General features: G+C 45.8%; 1 protein-coding gene across 3 annotated transcripts in view; it reads right to left on the reverse strand.

Annotated features, from left to right (window-relative positions):
• Positions 1-13,369: 13,369 nt before the first annotated feature.
• Positions 13,370-19,006, reverse strand: part of LOC127584315 (netrin receptor UNC5D-like) — a 562,203-nt gene continuing 556,566 nt past the window's right edge. For all 3 annotated transcript variants that reach the window (XM_052041008.1, XM_052041010.1, XM_052041009.1), the window contains exons 16-17: positions 17,863-18,041; positions 13,370-16,234 (exon numbers count right to left, since the gene is read on the reverse strand). In XM_052041008.1, the coding sequence (XP_051896968.1) occupies positions 16,042-16,234; positions 17,863-18,041 (372 nt within the window). In that variant the 3' untranslated portion in view covers positions 13,370-16,041. The remainder of the gene's footprint in view (positions 16,235-17,862; positions 18,042-19,006) is intronic.

A 19,006-nucleotide genomic window follows, 5' to 3' on the forward strand; every position in this document is an offset into this window, starting at 1 on the left:
GAGTCGGAAGAGGTAGGGGAGGTCCTTAATGAATACTTTGCTTCAGTCTTCACCAGAGACAGAGACCTTGACATTCGTGAGGATGGTGTATGACAGGCTGATATGGTAGGGCATGTCGATGTGAGGAAAGAGAATGTGCTAGAACTTTTGGAAAAACATTAGGATAGATAAATCACCGGGGCCGGATGGGTTATATCCAAGGTTCTAAGGGAAGTGAGGGAAGAGATTGCTGCACCTTTCAGCCTCACTGGCCACAGGAGTAGTGCCAGATGATTGGAGGGTGGCAAATGTTGTTCCTTTGTTAAAGAAAGAGAGGAGGGATAACCCTGGGAATTACAGACCAGTGAGTCTTCCTTCAGTGGTGGGCAAATTACTGGAGAAGATTCTTAGAGACAGGATTTATGGGCATTCGGAGAAGCATAGGCTGATCAGGGACAGTCAGCTTGGTTTTGTGAGGGGCAGGTCATGCCTCACGATTCTTTGAGGATGTGACAAAACACATTGATGAAGGTAGAGCAGTTGATGTGGTGCATGTGAATTTTAGAAAAGCGTTTGATAAGGTTCCTCATGGAAGGCTTATTCAGAAAGGAAGGCTTGTTCAGGAGGCATGGGATCCAGGGATACTTGGCTGTGTGGATTCAGGATTGCCTCACCCATAGAGGACAGAGGGTGGTGGTAGATGGAGCGTATTCTGCCTGGAGGTCGGTGACCAGTTGTGTTCCGCAGGGATCTGTTCCTGGACCCCTGCTCTTTGTGATATTTATAAATGACTTGGATGAGGATGTGGAAGGGTGGGTTAGTAAGTTTGCTGACGATACAAAGGTTGGTGGTGTTGTGGATAGTGTAGAAGGTTGCTGTAGATTACAACAGGATATTGATAGAATGCAGAGCTGGGGTGAGAAGTGGCAGATGGAGTTCAACCCAGATAAGTGTGAAGTGATAGACTTTGGAAGATTGAATCTGAAGGCAGAATACAAGGTTAATGGCAGGACTCTTAGCAGTGTGGAGGAACAGATGGATCTTCGGGTCCATGTCCATAGATCCCTCAAGGTTGCCACGCAGGTTGATAGGGTTGTTAAGAAGGCGTATGATGTGTTGGCCTTCATTAGTCAGAGGATTGCGTTCAAGAGCCACGAGGTGATGTTGCAGCTCTATAGAACTCTGGTTAGACAACACTTGGAGTATTGTGTTCAGTTCTGGTCACCTCATTATAGAAAGGATGTGGAAGCTTTAGAGAGGGTGCAGAGGAGATTTACCAGGATGCTGCCTGGATTGGAGTACATGGCTTATGAGGATAAGTTGAGTGAGTTATGGCTTTTCTCTTTGGAGAGAAGGAGGATGAGAGGTGACTTGACAGAAGGGTACAAGATGATAAGAAGCATAGATCTAGTGGACAGTCAGAGACTTTTTCCCAGAGCGACAATGGCTAACATGAGGGGACATAATTTTAAGGTGATTGGAGGAAGATATAAGGGGGATGTCAAGGGTAAGTTTTTTACACAGAGAGTGGTGGGTGCGTGGAACGTACTGCCGGCAGAGGTTGTGGGGGCAGATACATCAGGGTCATTTAACACACTCTTAGATAGCCACATGAATGATAGAGGAATGGAGGGCTATGTGGGAGGGAAGGGTTAGATAGATCTTAGAGCAGGATAAAATGTTGGCACAACATTGAGGGCCGAAGGGCCTGTACTGTGCTGTAATGTTCTATGTTCTAATGCTTGATTATATTCTCCAAGGTTATGCTTATATCTGACTTCTACTTACATACTATTTTAACAAATTGGACTTGAAATGTAAGGCAATCAAATTTTCCAACACAAACCTCAGAGTCGAAGTTCGTTGGCGTTCTGTTTACTTCAGTCCTGTCAGTGAACTATTGCATCTATTTCCAACAATAAAGTGCCCTCTGTTGTAAGTCAGTCGACAACAAAACATGAAACACATCGCATTTCATCCTTCTCAGGTTCTGACTGACCATCCAAGTGCAAACCCACACAAAGGCACAGACACAGCCTGGATTGTGTATCTGATCTGATCTGTGCCAAATGTTTATGACTCGAGGCCTTTTCTGAATTTGACTGCTTTGCTTCAGCCCTTTAGTTAGGAACACAAGCTGTCCTTAATCCTGGTGAAGTAGGATCAACAGAGTGTGGTTCAGTCAAGCATCATTTGTCAGGTCACCAGCCACAATTAAGACTGTAAACTCTTGCAAGGTCAGCTTTGCTTTGTGCAAGTGTTTCTAGCAATGAACAAGTGCTTTGAGGATAGTCATCGTTGCAACAATCTTCCTGAACCAGCTGAGGGAGATAGAATCCTTCTTAGAAGAGTATTAAGCTGTTGGGTTTAACTACACAGGAGCTGAAGAGAGCAACGCTGACCGATGGCAAGTATTATCTTGGTTTTTGTTCCTACTTGGTTTTGGCTCTGTATCATATTGTTATATTTATGAATTTCCATTCCCTCAGAGTCTGCAGCAGATGTCCCATCATCATTGTAATGTTTTGCATCAAGCCCCTTTTGGCTGGTTTAATGGGAGATTTTACCCTCTTTACGTTAAATAGATTAACCTACTGCAACTTCAAAACACGCTAGTTCAGTCCCAGTCAGTCCTAATGCTTCCAATGTATTATAATGTCTGCAAAGTATCACAGAATAGGGCAGGACAGAAAAGGACTATTCAGCCCATGCATCCTGCACTATAAAGGTTCACGATTATCTAAACCCACCAATGCAAGATTGTCTAATTAGAAATTTTGCCTACAGCTTGTCTATACCACAAAGCAAAAGCATCCCAAATGCAGATATGATAGTGGCGTTAAGGTGATTTTAGGTAGGCATGTGAATTCGCAGGGAGTGGAGGGATATGGATCACGTGCAGGCAGAAGTGATTTAGTTTAATTTGGCATCATGCTTGGCACAGTCATCATGGGGTGAAAGGCCTGTTCCTGTGCTGTGCACAAAATGTTGGAGGAACTCAGCTGGTCAGGCAGCATCTACGGAAGGAAATGGACAGTCAATGTTTCAGGTCGAAACCCTTCATCAGGACCCTTCGTCAGTCCAGATGAAGGATCTCGACCCGAAACGTCGACTGTCCATCTCCCTTCACAGATGCAGCCTGACCCACTGAGTTCCTCCAGCGTTTTATGTGCTGATCCAGATTCCAGCATCTGCAGTCTCTTGTGTCTCCTGTGCTGTACCGTTCTATAACCTATGTTCATCCGACCCTTCGTATACCATGTGGACTTCATGAAAGTCCTCCTTGCCCCCTCGACATGGAAGCATATTGTTTCATTGGCCTTCATTGCCATTAGGAAACAGCAAAGTCTTGACACTTCATTTGTCACCTCATTCCTGACAATGAGGCAGTGAGTTCCTGCTCAGTTGCCCCAAGTGTGGTTGTACCAGCCACCTCTCCCTGCCCACTAATGGAGGGGGAAGGGGGTGACTGTGTTCTTGGAGGGGGAAGGGGGTGAGAAATAAACAGAATGGGGAGACATTCCTTCTTCCTACATCACACACCGGTGCACGGTAGTGTAGCGGTTTGTGTGACACTATTACAGCGCCAGCGACCTGGGTTCAATTCCAGCCGCTGTCTGTAAGGAGTTTGTATGTTCTCCCTGTGTCTGTGTGTGTTTCCTCCGGGTGCTCCGGTTTCCTCCCACGTTCCAAATACGTACAGGTTAGGAAGTTGTGGGTGTGTTATGTTGGCGCCAGAAGTGTGGCGACACTTGCGGGCTGCCCCCAGAACACTCTATGCAGAAGATGCATTTCACCGTGTGTTTCAATGTACGTGTGACTAATAAAGATAACTCATCTCATCACACGTCATCTCACCTGACCTCATCGCACTTCACCTCACCTCACCTCATCGCACCTCACCTCACCTCATCTCACCTCACCTCATCGCACCTCACCTCACCTCATCGCACCTCACCTCACCTCATCTCACCTCACCTCATCTCATCGCACCTCACCTCACCTCATCGCACCTCACCTCACTTCATCGCACCTCACCTCACCTCACCTCATCGCACCTCACCTCATCTCATTGCACCTCACCTCACCTCATCGCACCTCACCTCATCTCATTGCACCTCACCTCACCTCATCGCACCTCATCGCACCTCACCTCATCTCATCGCACTTCACCCCGTCTCATCTCATTTCAATCTAATCTCATCTAATCTCATCTAACCTATCTCCTGGTGAGAGGGAAGTAGACTGGGAGGCGGGAAGGTTTCACCAGAAATGGTTTATTTTGATGCCTTAATAGTGTATAAAAAGTACAATATCTGGGGGGATGGTGGTCAGGGTGAGGGTCAAGCTACAAGCTGAAGCTTCAAAGAGGTGATAAATGTCCTTTCTGAGAGACATTTTCACTGAGGTCATCAGCACTGCACGCACATTCACCCGTGATGTCCTCTTCAGCCCCTTGGCATGGAGGATGACTTGCTCCCACTCCAGCTTCTGAGGTAACTGAAGAGGCCAGTGGGGGAACCGCAGATTCTTCCACTGGGGCAGTCAACTCCTGCCACTTACACAGGGCTTCCAAGAGCTCCCGATGCACTTCCTCGATGTTTTCAGTACCCTCTTGAATGCTTCTTCTCCCCTTTGAACGGTCATGGGCCAGAGAACCCCAGGAGCCAGTGGGAATGTTGCATTTCTTCCAGGAGGCTTTGAGCACATCCTTGAGTCCTTACCCTTGCCTGCTTGGAAATGTCTTCCCATGGCAGGAGCTCAGAGTTTCGAGGGTCTTGTGAATGACATGACCTGCCAAATGTAAGTGACTAAGTGTAACCAGGAGATGTTGGCCTCAGAGGGGACACTGCTGTGGAGGATTTTGCGGTGATAACTTTGGTGATATTGTTCCAGTGTCTTGAGATGCCAGCTGTAGATAGTCCAAGTCTCAGAAGCACATAGGTCTCTGCCTCCCTTTCAAGCAATATTCTGAGCCACATTAAGAACCCTTTACCCTCCATACTTTGGTCACAGTATCTACATGTTTGGAAACGCTTTAAGTATTTTGGCATAGAGACATAGGTTATGATCATGAGACATTTTGAAGGCTTATAATATGGCATCTTGTGTCCAATCCTCCACCCTGGGCTTTTGGTCATCGCTTGCTGATAGAAGGACTCTCCCAGTGATTACGGGCTGTAATTCTTTGCTGTCAATGTGCAGAGTTTAAACTGAATTAAGCCGAGGCCATTCTGCCCATTACTTGCTGGTCCTAATTCCCCAAGCAAACCTCCTCCCTTCCAATTTCGTCTAAATCCACCCTCCTGTCCTTTCACCCATGTATTTAACTCCATCCCTAGATGGATGACATTAGTCTCAGTCACTTTCTGTGGTCCTGAGTTCCATCTTCTGTCCACTCTTCTCTGCCTGAATCCCTTATTTTGGATAGGCCGAATGAGTTTCCATTGCAACCTTTCAAAACCATAAAGCCCCTGCCTGGTCACCGAGCCCCTCCCACCCCACACAACCCCCAATCTTGAGATCTCTTTTCCAGATAAAAGATCTAACACTTGTGCAATTTTTCTTTTGTTACAAGCACTCGGTTCTGGTGTTATCCTTGCCTACTATTACTCCAGTGTCTCTGCCTCATCCTCCCCAGTGAGGACACATCCCTCCTGAAGCCTTGGAAAGGCATTTGTCCACAGTAGCGGATAAGACTGAACCTTATAGAGGTGTATGAAATCATGAGGGGCATAGACAGGGGGAATGCGCACAGTGAATCAAGAATTAGTGGGCATAGGTTTAAGGTGAGAGGGGAAAGGTTTATCATGCAGAGGGTGGTGCGTATGTGGAACGAGCTGCCAGAGAAAGTGGTTGAGGCAGGTACATTAACAACATTTAAAAGACACTTGGATAGGTACATGGATAGGAGAGGGATAAGGGCTAAATGAGGGCAAATGGGACTATCTTAGATGGGCATCTTGGTTGGCATGCATGAGTTGGGCCGAAGGGCCTGTTTCCACACTGTATGACTCTATCACCCTATGACACTATGTCCACTGTTTGTTGATCAAGGATAGTCCTGGTAATGTGTCCATGAGTCTAGTGCAGTGTACAATACTACATGTGTTTAACATAACATTGTTGATTTTTAACCTTATCCCTCTAGAATTGTCTGGCTTTTTTAAAAGGCTTTGTAAACTAGGAGCGCTAGATATGAAAGTATCCACTGGGCTGGTCATTTAAGACCAAGGCACATTTATATTTCTTGCAGAGGGTTGTGAATCTCTGGCATTCTCTACCCCAGCGAGTTGGGGAGATATCATTAGAAGTACTTAAAATGGAGGTAGATAAATTGTTGAAAGATCGGGTGATTGAGGGCTACAGGAACCTGGCAAGAGGAAGTTGTTGAGGCCTGGGGCAGATCAGCCATGATCATATTGATTGGTGGGGCAGGATTGAGGGGCCGAGTGGTCTACTCTTGCTCCTGTTTTCTTGTGTTACTTTTGTAGCCTAACTTCCAGAACAGCCTAGCTGGTCATAGGGGGCTACAACACTGTCACACTGACTCTGTGGTCAGGAGGTCTCATGATCGACCTGAAGGAAACATGCATTCACTGAACAAGCCCACCCTTCCCGACAACTCTCACTGCCTTGGTGAAGCAGCCAGCATAATCAAAGACCCCACCCACCCAGGTCATTCTCTCTCCTCTCCTCTTTCATCAGGTAGAAGATACAGGAGCCTGAGGGCACGTACCACCAGGCTCAAGGACAGCTTCTACCCCATTGTGGTAAGACTATTGAATGGTTCCCTTATACAATGAGATGGACTCTGACTTCACGATCTACCTTGCTGTGCCCTTGCACCTTATTGCACTGCACTTTCTCTGTAGCTGTGACACTTTACTCTGTACTGTTATTGTTTTTACCTGTACTATATCAATGCACTCTGTACTAACTCAATGTAACTGCACTGTGTAATGAATTGACCTGTACGATTGATATGCAGGACAAGTTTTTCACTGTACCTTGGTACAAGTGACAATAATAAACCAATAATTGGGGTGGGGGGAGCTGCAGGGGACCGTCCCACGCACCAGCTGCCTATGTCCTTTCTATTGGTGGAGATCACGGGTTCAGGAGGTACTGTCAGAGCAGCCTAGGTGAGTAATTGCATTATGATTTGTTGACGGCAACTGTGAAGCCACAGTGTGACATTACGGGAGGGATGAATGTTCAGAAGCGGCAAACCGAATGCAGATGAAACAGACTGCTTTGTTGTGGATAGTGTTGGGAGTGCAGCTGGTGTTGGTCATTCTTACATCGCCTGCGAGATGGCTTTGGGGGTCAGGAGATGAATCGCTCAATGCAAGGTACCTAACCTCTGACCTGCTCTTGTTACCATTGTATTTATGTGATTGAACCCGTTAAAGTGTCCGATGACCTGGTTTGTTGTGATTGGCTAAAACATGTAGGCAAGCCTGAAATGAACCCCTCACCTTTAGGGACCAGAAACTAGGCACGCCATCATAACAGTAAAGGGCCCATCTGCTGGAACTATCTGCACTGCACTTTCTCTGTAACTATCTGTAACACTATATTCTGCATTCTATTATTGGAATTGGAATTGGTTTATTATTGTCACTTGTACCGAGGTACAGTGAAAATCTTGTCTGGCGTACCATCATGCAGATCAATTCATTACATAGTGCATTGAGGTAGTACAAGGTAAAACAATACAGAATGCGGAATAATGTGTCACAGCTACAGAGAAAGTACAGTGCAGGTAGACAATAAGGTGCAAGGTCATAATGAGGTAGGTTGTGAAGTCAAGAGTCCATCTTATTGTACTAGGGAACCGTTATTGCTTTTCCCTTTTGTACTGCTTTGAAGTACTTATGTTTTGGAAATGATCTGTATGGATGGCACCCAAAACAAAGTTTTTCACTGTAGCTTGGTACATGTGACAATAATAAACCAGTTACTGTGACCTCCTGCACTAGTATATCGAGGCCCAGTGCAGGCTTGAGCAGCAACACTTCATCTTCCATTACAGCCTTCTGGAATCAACATTGAATTTTCCAACTTTACCTAGCTCACTATTTCGTTCTGTCTGTATCAAATAGGTTTGGGAGGCCAGTGACCTACTCCTGCTCCTATTTTCTTGTGTGTGTCAGAATGGCCATTTTGTCCGTCATCATTTTGACTCAGTCTTTCCTTTTCTAAATTGCTAGGCAGGTCCCACAGCCCATCTTGTGGTAATACGTTACACAGAGCAGCACAATGTGCTTCTAACTGATACTCTAACTGCCCCTATTAACCCATTTGGTCTCACCCTATCAGAGATATTCTACCCACCCCTTCCTCACCTTCTCTGCAACTGAAAACAAACTTGCTTTTCTCTTTTCCAATTCTGATGAAGGGATTCAGATCTGAAATGTTGACAGGTTCTCTTTCCACAGATGCTGCCTGATCTGCCGAGTGTTTCCAGCATTTTCTGCTTTTATTTCAGATTTCCAGCATCTGCAGTTTTCTTTGGATTTTCACAACTGAATGTTGCTGTAGAGAAACTGGTTATTGCATTTCCTACAGTTGAAAAGTGACTGAAATACTTACTGGCTGTGGAGAGCTTTGAGAAGGCCATGAAGTAAAAGGTCTTTCTTTATTCTTTACCATTCTAGTCAGTTTGTGTCTCTCCCTCATCTTTATCCCATCAATTAGGCATTGAAGGTTGTCTAAACCTTCCTCCAAATGCAACTGGACATTAAATTAACCTTCCACAAAGCAGGCAGAAAAAACACTATTTAACTCAGAATTACTGACGTCCAGGAATTAATTTAATGCAGATTGCCTCAAGGATTCCAAAAGGATGTTTTAACAACCATAACACAATCTTTGATCACAGCAGCGCCTCTCATAGTGGTAAACGTGTGGAGAATATTCTTTGTGACTGAGGCAGGAAGTTGGAATTGGGGAAGGATGCCGGAATTTCACTGAGAAACATTTCCAGGGAGGCTCCTGAAAGGTGGAAGGGAGGTGCTTTCAGCTACTCTGGCAGCTACCATCGGGCAGGAGATACGGAAGCCTGAAGTCCCACACCACCAGGTTCAAGGACAGATACTTCCCTTCAACCATTCAGTTCTTGAACCAACCTGCACAACCCTAATCATTACAGTTTAGCAACACTGTGACCACTTTGATCACTTTGCACTAAAATGGACCTTGTTTTTTATTTGCCCTAATTGTGTTCTTTCTTGTAAAAATTGAGTATAATTTATGTGTAGTTTATGGTTTTCTAGTGAATCCTGCATATATAATGCTATGTGCCTGTGATGCTGCTGCAAGTAAGTTTTTCATTGCCCCTGTGCACACATGGACTTGTGCAGATGACAATAAACTCGACTTTGACTTTTTTAAAGTTAATGGAAACTGTTCCATTTGGTAGAGGGTGAAGGACACTAAATGGGGGTGAAGAGCAAATTTCCACGTGAGCTTCATGTCGCTGAGGCCAATTAATAGCCAATGAAATACTTTCATGATCATTGTTGTAACGTAGGATATGTAGAAGCCAATTTGCATCCAGCAAGCCCCATGAACACTAATGTTATAATGGAAAAACACAGGTCCTCCCTGGGTTATAAATGCCCGACTTATGTGCAGCCTGAACATACGATCGAGTGTTTGAGAGGCTGGCGGGATGGATTTGCTGACTGCTGCGAGGTTGCAGGCATCTTCTGCCGGGTGGGAACTCAGTTCGAGGCTGCACTTCCGACTTGAGTACTGTTTGAGTTACTTCTCTGACCGTAAGACTTTGCAGAGAATTGTGAGTACAGCTGGAAAGATCATTGGAGTACCTCTTCCCTCCATCCTGGACATCTACAACACACGATGCACCCGCAAGGTCTGCAAAATCATAGGTGACCCTTCTCATCTCTCCCACGACCTATTTGTCCCACTGCTGTCTGGCAAGCGGTACCGGAGCATCCAGGCCAGAACTACTAGACTGTACAATAGCTTTTTCCCCCAGGCTGTCAGGCTCCTGAATACCCTGGAGACAGTTTTAGACAAGTGCCACGTCAAAGGCCCTGGTTTGCACAACAGCATATGAGAACTTTGGCTGCTGCTGAACAATTGATGCAACACACTGAGTTCTGTATTTTCTTTGTCCAACTCGGTTTTGCACTAACCCTGCACTAATTTTGTATTCTGTATATACTGTGTTTTTGCACTATTTGTACTTGCACAATTTTTTTGTCTGTGTTTATTGTATGTCTTCTGTTTTATGTACGTCCTCTGTTGTGTGAGTCTGGGGGAAATGACATTTCGTTCCTCCATGTGTTTTTATTGTCGTGGCTATCCCTTGAGGTCGAAGATGATGGTCTTCGTTCTGTTGATCTATTTATGGGTTCTCAAGCCCACAGAGCGAAGACGCCTGTGCGTGTATTTGTTTAACGTGTACTTGATGTTGCACTACAAAAAGCACACGATACCTCACAAATCAACCAACTGATTCCAATGGCATGGAAACCACGACGATTGGAGCTGATGGATTTGTTGCAGCCTTCATCCACCTTCACAGCCATTGAGTTCGAAATAACTTTGTCCGCCTGTTTCACCGTTGAGGTCTTGGTTGGATTGTTCTTTGTCAGGGACCTCACCGTCGACCTTACCGCCATGGGTGACTCTACCAGGAGCATAGCTCCAGATGGCATTGCTCTCAGGATCTCAGGACCACACAAGCTTCTCCACCACGACAAGGTGACAATTCACGGAGAAGCCATGTTTTTATAACATATGGGTGAATGACAATAAAATAACTTGAACTTGAAACAGTTCATGGAGCGGAATCCTGTTGTAACCCGTAAGCCTATCATCTGCTTTTGTGTTATTGAGTGAGGAATAAATATTGACAAGGACACTAGTAATAACTTCCCAGCCCTTATTGGAAATACAGTAAAATTGATAGTAGAGTTTAGTTGAGGGCTTGAGTTATAAGGGGAGACTGGACAGGCTGGGACTGTTTTCCTTGGAGTGAAGGAGGCTGAGGGGTGACCTTGTAGAGGTTTATAAAATTATGAGGGGCATAGATAGGGTAGAGAGTCACAGTGCTTTTCCCAGGGCAGGGGAGTCTAAAACTAGAAGGCACAGGTTTAAGGTGAGAGGGGAAAGATTTAAAGGGGACCTGAGGGGTAAGTTTTTCACACAGAGGGTGATGGATTATGGAATGAGCTGCCAGAGTAGGTGGCAGAGGTAGGTATAATTACATCATTTAAAAGATATTTGGACAGGTACATGGATAGGAAAGGTCTAGATGGATATGGGCCAAACACAGGCAAATCGGATTAGACATCTTGGTCAACATGGATAAGTTGGGCCGAAGGGCCTGTTTCTGTGCTGTATAACCTTATGAATCAATAATCCACCACCCTTTGGTGATGCTGGACCAGCAGATTTTATGGACTATTGGATTTTACTTTAATTAGTACCCCAGCACACTTCTTAACATGTTATACAATAGCATCAAATTTTTCAGTGACCCTGGTGAGTTGAAAGGAAATGGAAAAGTGAATCCGGTGAGTTTCTACTTGTACATGTTTCAGCTGGTCACAGCAAGTACTCTAGATCCCAGCTCTGGCCACAGACATACCCACATCCCGAGTCCCTCTGCACAACAACTCTCCGCATCCTCTGCTACATCTATTTCTCGGTTTATTGCCTGTGTCACTGGAATGTGTTTGGTGGCCTATAGACAACTCCCACCAGTGATTTTTTCCCTTTACTATTCCTAAGGGCAGGCACAGTAGTGTGGCAGTTAGCGTGACGCTATTACAGTGCCAGTGACTCGCGTTCAATTCCGGCCACTGTCCGTAAGGAGTTTGTACATTCTCCCCGTATCTGCGTGAGTTTCCTCCGGGTGCTCCGGTTTCCTCCCACATTCCAAGGACGTACGGGTTAGGAAGTTGCGGGCATGCTATGTTGGCGCCGGAAGAGTGGCGACATTTGCGGGCTGCCCCCAGAACACTCTGCGTAAAAGATGCATTTCACTGTGTGTTTCGATGTACCTGTGACCAATAAAGAAATCTTGTCTTGATCCTAACCCTGGGTCTGGCTGCACACCCCACTTGCACTCTGGATCCTGGCTCACACTGCGGAATTACGAGTGAACTAGATGCCGAGCCACCGGGATTTTGAAACAATTGGATGCTGGATTATTGGAGTTTTTATTATACCGCACAAGATCTTTTCAGTCCACCTGAGAGAACAGGTGGGGCCTTGGCGGAATGGCTCCTTGAAAGGTAATGCCTCTGACAGTGCGGCACTCCCTCAGTACGGCATCAGATTGGATTTTGTCCTCAAGTGGGACTTGAACCCATGACCTACTAATTCGGAGGCAAAAAGCTAATGTCTGAGGCACAGCAAGAGGTAATTCCACACCGGACGGTGTGTGTTCATGATGTCCGTTTCAAGAGAAACCTGCAGAACTGCAGGAAGGGAAGCTGCCTTGGAAGGATATTTAAGTCAAATGAAAGATCTTGAAATCAATCCATTCTGGGCGTTTCTGTTCACAGGAAGCTTTTCCCATACCTGGGGAGATTGGAGAACGTGGGGCTGTTTTCTTTGGAACAGAAAAGGCCAAGGGGAGACTTAATTGAATTGTATATTATGAGGGATTCAGGCAGAATAAACCTATTTCCCTCAGCACAGGGGTCAAAAGACAAGGGAGCACAGGCTAAAAGCAAACACTAACAGGATTAGAGGGGAGATGAGAAAAAGGCTCACATGCCTAGCACTTTTCATGAGTTATACAGCATGGAAACAGGCCATTTGGTCCATTGAATCTATGCTAACCATCAACCATCCATTTATATTAATCCAACACTTATCCCATTTTATTTGCCCCACACTCCCTCAACTCCCCCCAGATTCTACCACTCACCTATACAATTTATAGCAGCCAATTAACCTACCAAACCTGCGTGTCTTTGGGATGTGGGTGGAAATTGGAGCACCTGGGGGAAACCCATACAGTCACAGGGAGAATGTGCAAACCCCACACAGACAGCACTGGAGGTCAGGATTGAACCTGCATCCCTGCAGTTGTGAAGCAGTGGCCCTAAAAAGTACTTGGATGTGCACCTGAACTGCAGGGCAATGGATCAAGTTCTGGAAGGTGGGGTTAGACTAGGTAGCTCTTCAAGTGATGGGTCAAATTGTTCCCATCTGTCCCATAGACTTTCTATGATTCAGCGGGGAGATGGAAAGTATTATTCAATGCAACGTTCACATGGCTGTAATTACTGTGTCTGGTGTAAGTTACATATGCTGTCTTACAGCCACATGTCATCTCAGCCACCACAGACTTCTCCGTCAATTAAAACAAAGAGAAAGATCAAGAACCACAGAAATTTAATGATTTGTACGCAAAAGTAAACACACAAGGATCCACCAATTTGGGAAAATGTGGATTTCAAGAGAAATCAGTCTTTGCTGGTTGCTGGCAGAATGGGGGCATTAGTAAATAGCTTACAAAATCCATCAAGAATGCAGCAAGAACATTCACGCCAGATGTATGTGTACAGCACTATTCAGGAGCGAGAGGAGAATGGAACATTTACTTCATTATAAAGGTGCAACAATTATTTTGTCTACCAATCAAACAAGCGCTTGACATGAAAGTGAAGGCCTTAAGACTGGTTTAGTTCAAGCTGGCATCACACCTTGTTCTACTGGCTTCGGTGTCTCAGATGGAAGGGACTGTTTAACAAAAAAATGTATTACAAATTGGGTCGCAAAACTTGTAGGTCAGAACCATGTGCAAAAACATGCTTCAAGTATTAAACATGTTTTCCAGTATTGTGAAATGAAAGAGTGAAAAGACTTTTAAGTGGACCCTTGGTCAGGAGGTCACCAGGCTCTGAGAACAGTTCACCATACCTGGAGGAAGTAGACTTTACAATTCTGTTGTGTATCTTCAACACTTATTTTAAAGCCTCAGCTAATGGCTTACTGAAAAGTATGCTTCAACATAAACTGAATGCAACCTAGGGGCACCACTGATTGAGGTTAGAGTCACAGAGTCACACAGAACAGAAACAGTCCCTATGGCCCATTCTGTCCATCACTCCTGATTTATTCTGATCCCATTTACTAGTGCTTGGTGCGTAACCTTCTATACCTTTTCAATTCAAGTGCTTGTTTAGATGCTTCTTAAATGTTGTGACAGTCTCTGCTTCCACCGTCCCTCAGGCAGTGTTCCAGATTCTGACCAGCATTTGGGTGAAAAGATTCTTCCTCAATCCCCTCTAAGCCTCTTACTTCTCACCTTAAACCCATGCCTTTGGCTTTAGATTCGTCTGCTGTGTCGGTGCGTAGTTATTGCAATGATTGGTGTGTTCATTCCAAAGCATGTGCACGGTAGTGTAGCGGTTAGCATAACGCTATTACAGCGCCAGCGACCCGGGTTCAATTCCGGCCGCTGTCTGTAAGGAGTTTGTACGTTCTCCCCGTATCTGCATGGGTTTCCTCCGGGTGCTCTGGTTTCCTCCCACATTCCAAAGATGTACAGGTTAGGAAGTTGTGGGCATGCTATGCTGGTGCCGGAAGCGTGGCGACACTTGCGGGCTGCCCCCAGAACATTCTATGCAAAAGATGCATTTCACTGTGTGTTTCGATGTACATGTGACTAATAAAGATATCTTATCTTATCTTACAGGCCAGTAGTGAAGGGTGTCCTCCGTTGGTAAAGCATAGATTCCATTTTCTTGGGAAGCTGCAGAGCTGCTTCATTCTGATGGGAATTAATGGGCTATTCCTCATCCCTTTGAAGAGGAAAGAGGTTAGGGCTTGTAGGGATTGGTGAGAAGAGACACTCCTGGGTAAATTCTGAGTAAATAAGGTAACATATTTTTGTAAAAAATTATTTATATACTGGATATGGACTCGTTGGCAAGGTCAATATTTATTGCCCAACCCTGCCTGCTCTTGTGAAGTTGGGATCGAGCTGCCCTTTTGTAGCCCATGTATAAACACACTCTCAAAGTACTGCTGCTTGGAGGTTTCCAGGGTTTAGACCCAGTGATGATTAAGAAATGGTAATGCATTTCCAAGCCTGCGTGTGAGGGCACCTATGGGGGCATTGGTGTTCACATGAGCCTGCTCCATGTGCTTTGGTCCTTCTAGGTGGTAGAAGTCAGGAATTAGGCAGGTGTGGTCAGAGTAGCCTCTGCCAGTAACTGTGGTGCATTTTGTAGATGGAACGCACTGCGGCTGGTGATGAAAGAATGAAGGCAACATCCATCATCAAAGATCCTCACCACCTGGGCCATGCCACCTTCTCGCAGCTACCATCGGGCAGGAGGTACAGAAGCCTGAAGTCCCCACACGACCAGGTTCAAGAACAGCTACTTCCCTTCAACCATTTGGTTCTTGAACCAACCGGCACAACCCTAATCACTTACAACACTATGACCACTATGCACTAAAATTGACTCTTTTTTGTTCTAAATCTGTTCTTTCTTGTAAAAATTGTGTACAATTTATGCTTAATTTATGTTTTTCTTGTGAATGCTGCCTATCTGATGCCATGTGCCTGCGATGCTGCTGCAAGTAAGTTTTTCATTGCACCTGTGCACACATGTACTTGTGCATATGACAGTAAACTCGACTTTGAAGTTGAATAGTTAGGAAGGTGGATGGGTCGCCAGCCAAGTGGGCTGCTTTGACTTGAATTCACCTGTGCAGGCACAGAGAGCAGCACCTTATGTGCTTATGAGATCTCTGCTGGATTTCCCATGGAGTAATACTGGGCAGAGAAACACTGTGAGGAACCTACCAGTTGACATATGTACGCTGATTGCAACAGGCCAACAAACTGAGGATTGGTTCATCTAATGATTTATAATTGGTGCACCCCTATTGGGAATATTTACAAAGAAATTCTATTTACATACACATCCAAAGATTTGGACAGTAAACCATTAGCATTTCCTGAGAAATCTTTCCTATATTGTGACTGAGCAGAGCTTGCTCAGGGGGAGCAGAACCAATGGGCAGCTGGGCTTGGCCGCGCAAGGGTCGCATTCATCCGCCATAGTTGTAGTCTGCTTCGTCGCTGTCACCTTCGGGTGTTGTTGAGCTGGGACACTGGATCCTGCCTATCTCCTCCAGGGCGCTGGCTAAGGAGTCAAGGTCCCTGTCGTTTTGATGCTGTGCCTCCCATATATCCAGGATGGTGCTGGCTGGGCTGTTCTTTATTGCAAAGTAGCTCAGGTTCCTAGAGGGAAGAACAGAAGAACAAGACCTGACACCTCTCACCACTGCAGGATGGTCCAAAATATCTTGCAACCACTGGAATGCAGCCTTGTGCACAGCAAACTCCCACATGGAGAAATAATAATCAACACATAATCATTATGTTGACTGAGGGTTAAATGTTGGGCAGGCAGTGAAGAGTCCAGAATAGTGCCATTGTATTCATTTGAGAGAGCAGATAAGGCTTAGTAGGCCAGCTGGCTGACACCCTCTGTTCTACACTGGAGACACAAGCCGGCATTTTTGTGCAATTGTCACAGAGCCTTGTGACTCACAGCCGAATAGGGATTCCACAAAAAACCCATGGCATTTGAGAAGTGAAAGGGAAAATGACCATACTGAGAAAGCACACTGACAGTGTGTACATCCAGGGCCCCCTATAAACACTGACACAGTCCCAGGGATCCACTGTATACACTGACACACTCCCAGGATGCGCTGTGTACACTGACACACTTCCAGGGATCCATTGTCTACACTGACACACTCCCAGGGATCCACTGTACACACTGACACACTTCCGGGATCCACTGTACACATTGACACACTCCCAGGGATCCACTGTATACACTGACACACTCCCAGGGACCCCCTGAAAATACTGAACAGCTTCTGAGACACCTTGCAAATGCCTTTTAATGCAAACAAACTCCAAGGGATCCCCTGTTAATATCCCTTGGAGATCCTGACACACTCCCTGGGACCCCCTATAAATCCTGACACACTTCCAAGGACCCCCGTGAATCCTGACACACTCCCAGGGGCTCCCTGGAAATCCTGACCACTCCCTTCCAAAAATGAGAACCCCTGTTAATGTGGACACACTCCCAGAGACCTCCTATAAATACTGGCACACTCTCAGTGATGTGCTGTAAACACTGACACACTCCCGGGGACCCCCTGTAAATCCTGACACACTCCCAGGGACCCCTTGTAAATCTTGACACACTCTCAGGGACCCCCTGTAAACACTGACACACTCCCAGGGACCCCTTGTAAACACTGACACACTCCCAGTGATGTGCTGTAAACACTGACACACTCCTGGGGACCCCCTGTAAATCCTGACACACTCCCAGGGACCCCTTGTAAATCCTGACACACTCTCAGGAACCCCCTGTAAACACTGACACACTCCCAGGAACCCCTTGTAAACACTGACACACTCCTAGGGACCACCTGTAAATCCTGACACACTCCCAGGGACCCCCTGTAAACACTGACACACTCCCAGGGACCCCCTATAAATCCTGACACACTCCCAGGGACCCCCTGTAAACACTGACACACTCCCAGGGACCCCCTGTAAATTCTGACACACTCCCAGGGACCCCCTGTAAACACTGACACACTCCCAGGGACCCCCTATAAATCCTGACACACTCCCAGGGACCCCCTGTAACCACTGACACACTCCCAGGGACCCCCTGTAAACACTGACACACTCCCAGGCACCCCCTCATTGTGCATTGCTCGAGTTCACCCTGTCAATGCTGAAGTATCTGAGAGAATTAAAACCAAATGAATATAAAAGTTGGCTTTCAGAAAGTGACCCTTTCTCCCAGGTGGGTCTGCCTTTGGTCCACCCACCTGTCAATGTGCAGCTTCTGCGCTAACAGCCGCCAGTCCTTGCCTGTCGCACTGGGAATGTCGAATGTGGAACAGATTTTCTGTCTGATGGAATATGGGATCTTAAACGGTTTGGGGCCTGTTAAATTGGCCACACCACTTGCAACCTGTGCGCAGAGGTGAACAGCTTCTCTCTCGCCCTGTAAGAACAGACACGTGTCTTTAATCATTGTCCAGACTAAAACGATCAGTGATTTCACCAGCGGGGATAGGAAAATAATTTTCTCACGCAGGGACCCTGCAGATTATTCTCTTAAAATGTCTTCTTCAAAACCATTATCAAGTAACCATCGCTTGCTGATGCATTATCCACGAATCAGCTATATGTATGAATTGCTCATCAATTATGAATGCCCCATAGCAAGTAGTGAACGTTAAGTTAATGCTGGCATTGGTAGTGTGATGCTGCGCACGATTTACCTGGTCTTACTCCACTCAGTTCCACCAACAGCTCCCGTGCACAAAGACACTGGATGCCACAAGGTACATCAATTGCTGCTCATAAATACAAATTGATTATATATACGCAGAATGCAATGGCTGCATTAATGTAATCTTTATTAAACACCTCTTTGGAGTGACTCTTTGCAATACGCAGGCAGTGCCTGAGGGTCGAAGATGACTTGCTCTCTCCCTAGTTCTGTGGTGGCCAGTAGGGCAAGTGGGTGTGTAGTTTGGATATAGTCAGGGCAAAATAAATATTGGGTTTATGATTTCAGGAATCTATTTTTAACTTATTCTTTCCAATTCTGCTGAGTTGGCTTCTCAGATGAAGGGGAGATAAATCAGTTGAATTAAAAAATCCTTTCCAAGTGCTGGCAGTTGTTCTTTTCCATTCAGTAGTTCAACTGCTTTGCTGAGCTTTATCATTGCAACTTTGAGATTTGCCTCAATGTGAATACAGTAGATTTTTGAGAACAGAACAAGGTTCATACAAGGTACCAAACCTAGATAGGTCTTCTGGAACTGGGCTGCAGTCTGTGGCTGGGAGACAATCAGTGTGGTTTCATGCAGTTGGGGCAGCACAGTGGTGTTGCTGGTAGAGCCAGTGTCTCACAGTATCAGTGACCTAGGTTCAATCCTGACCTTGGGTGCTGTCTGTGAG

Source organism: Pristis pectinata, chromosome 29 (assembly GCF_009764475.1).
Source record: "Pristis pectinata isolate sPriPec2 chromosome 29, sPriPec2.1.pri, whole genome shotgun sequence".
Taxonomy (NCBI): Eukaryota; Metazoa; Chordata; class Chondrichthyes; order Rhinopristiformes; family Pristidae; genus Pristis; species Pristis pectinata.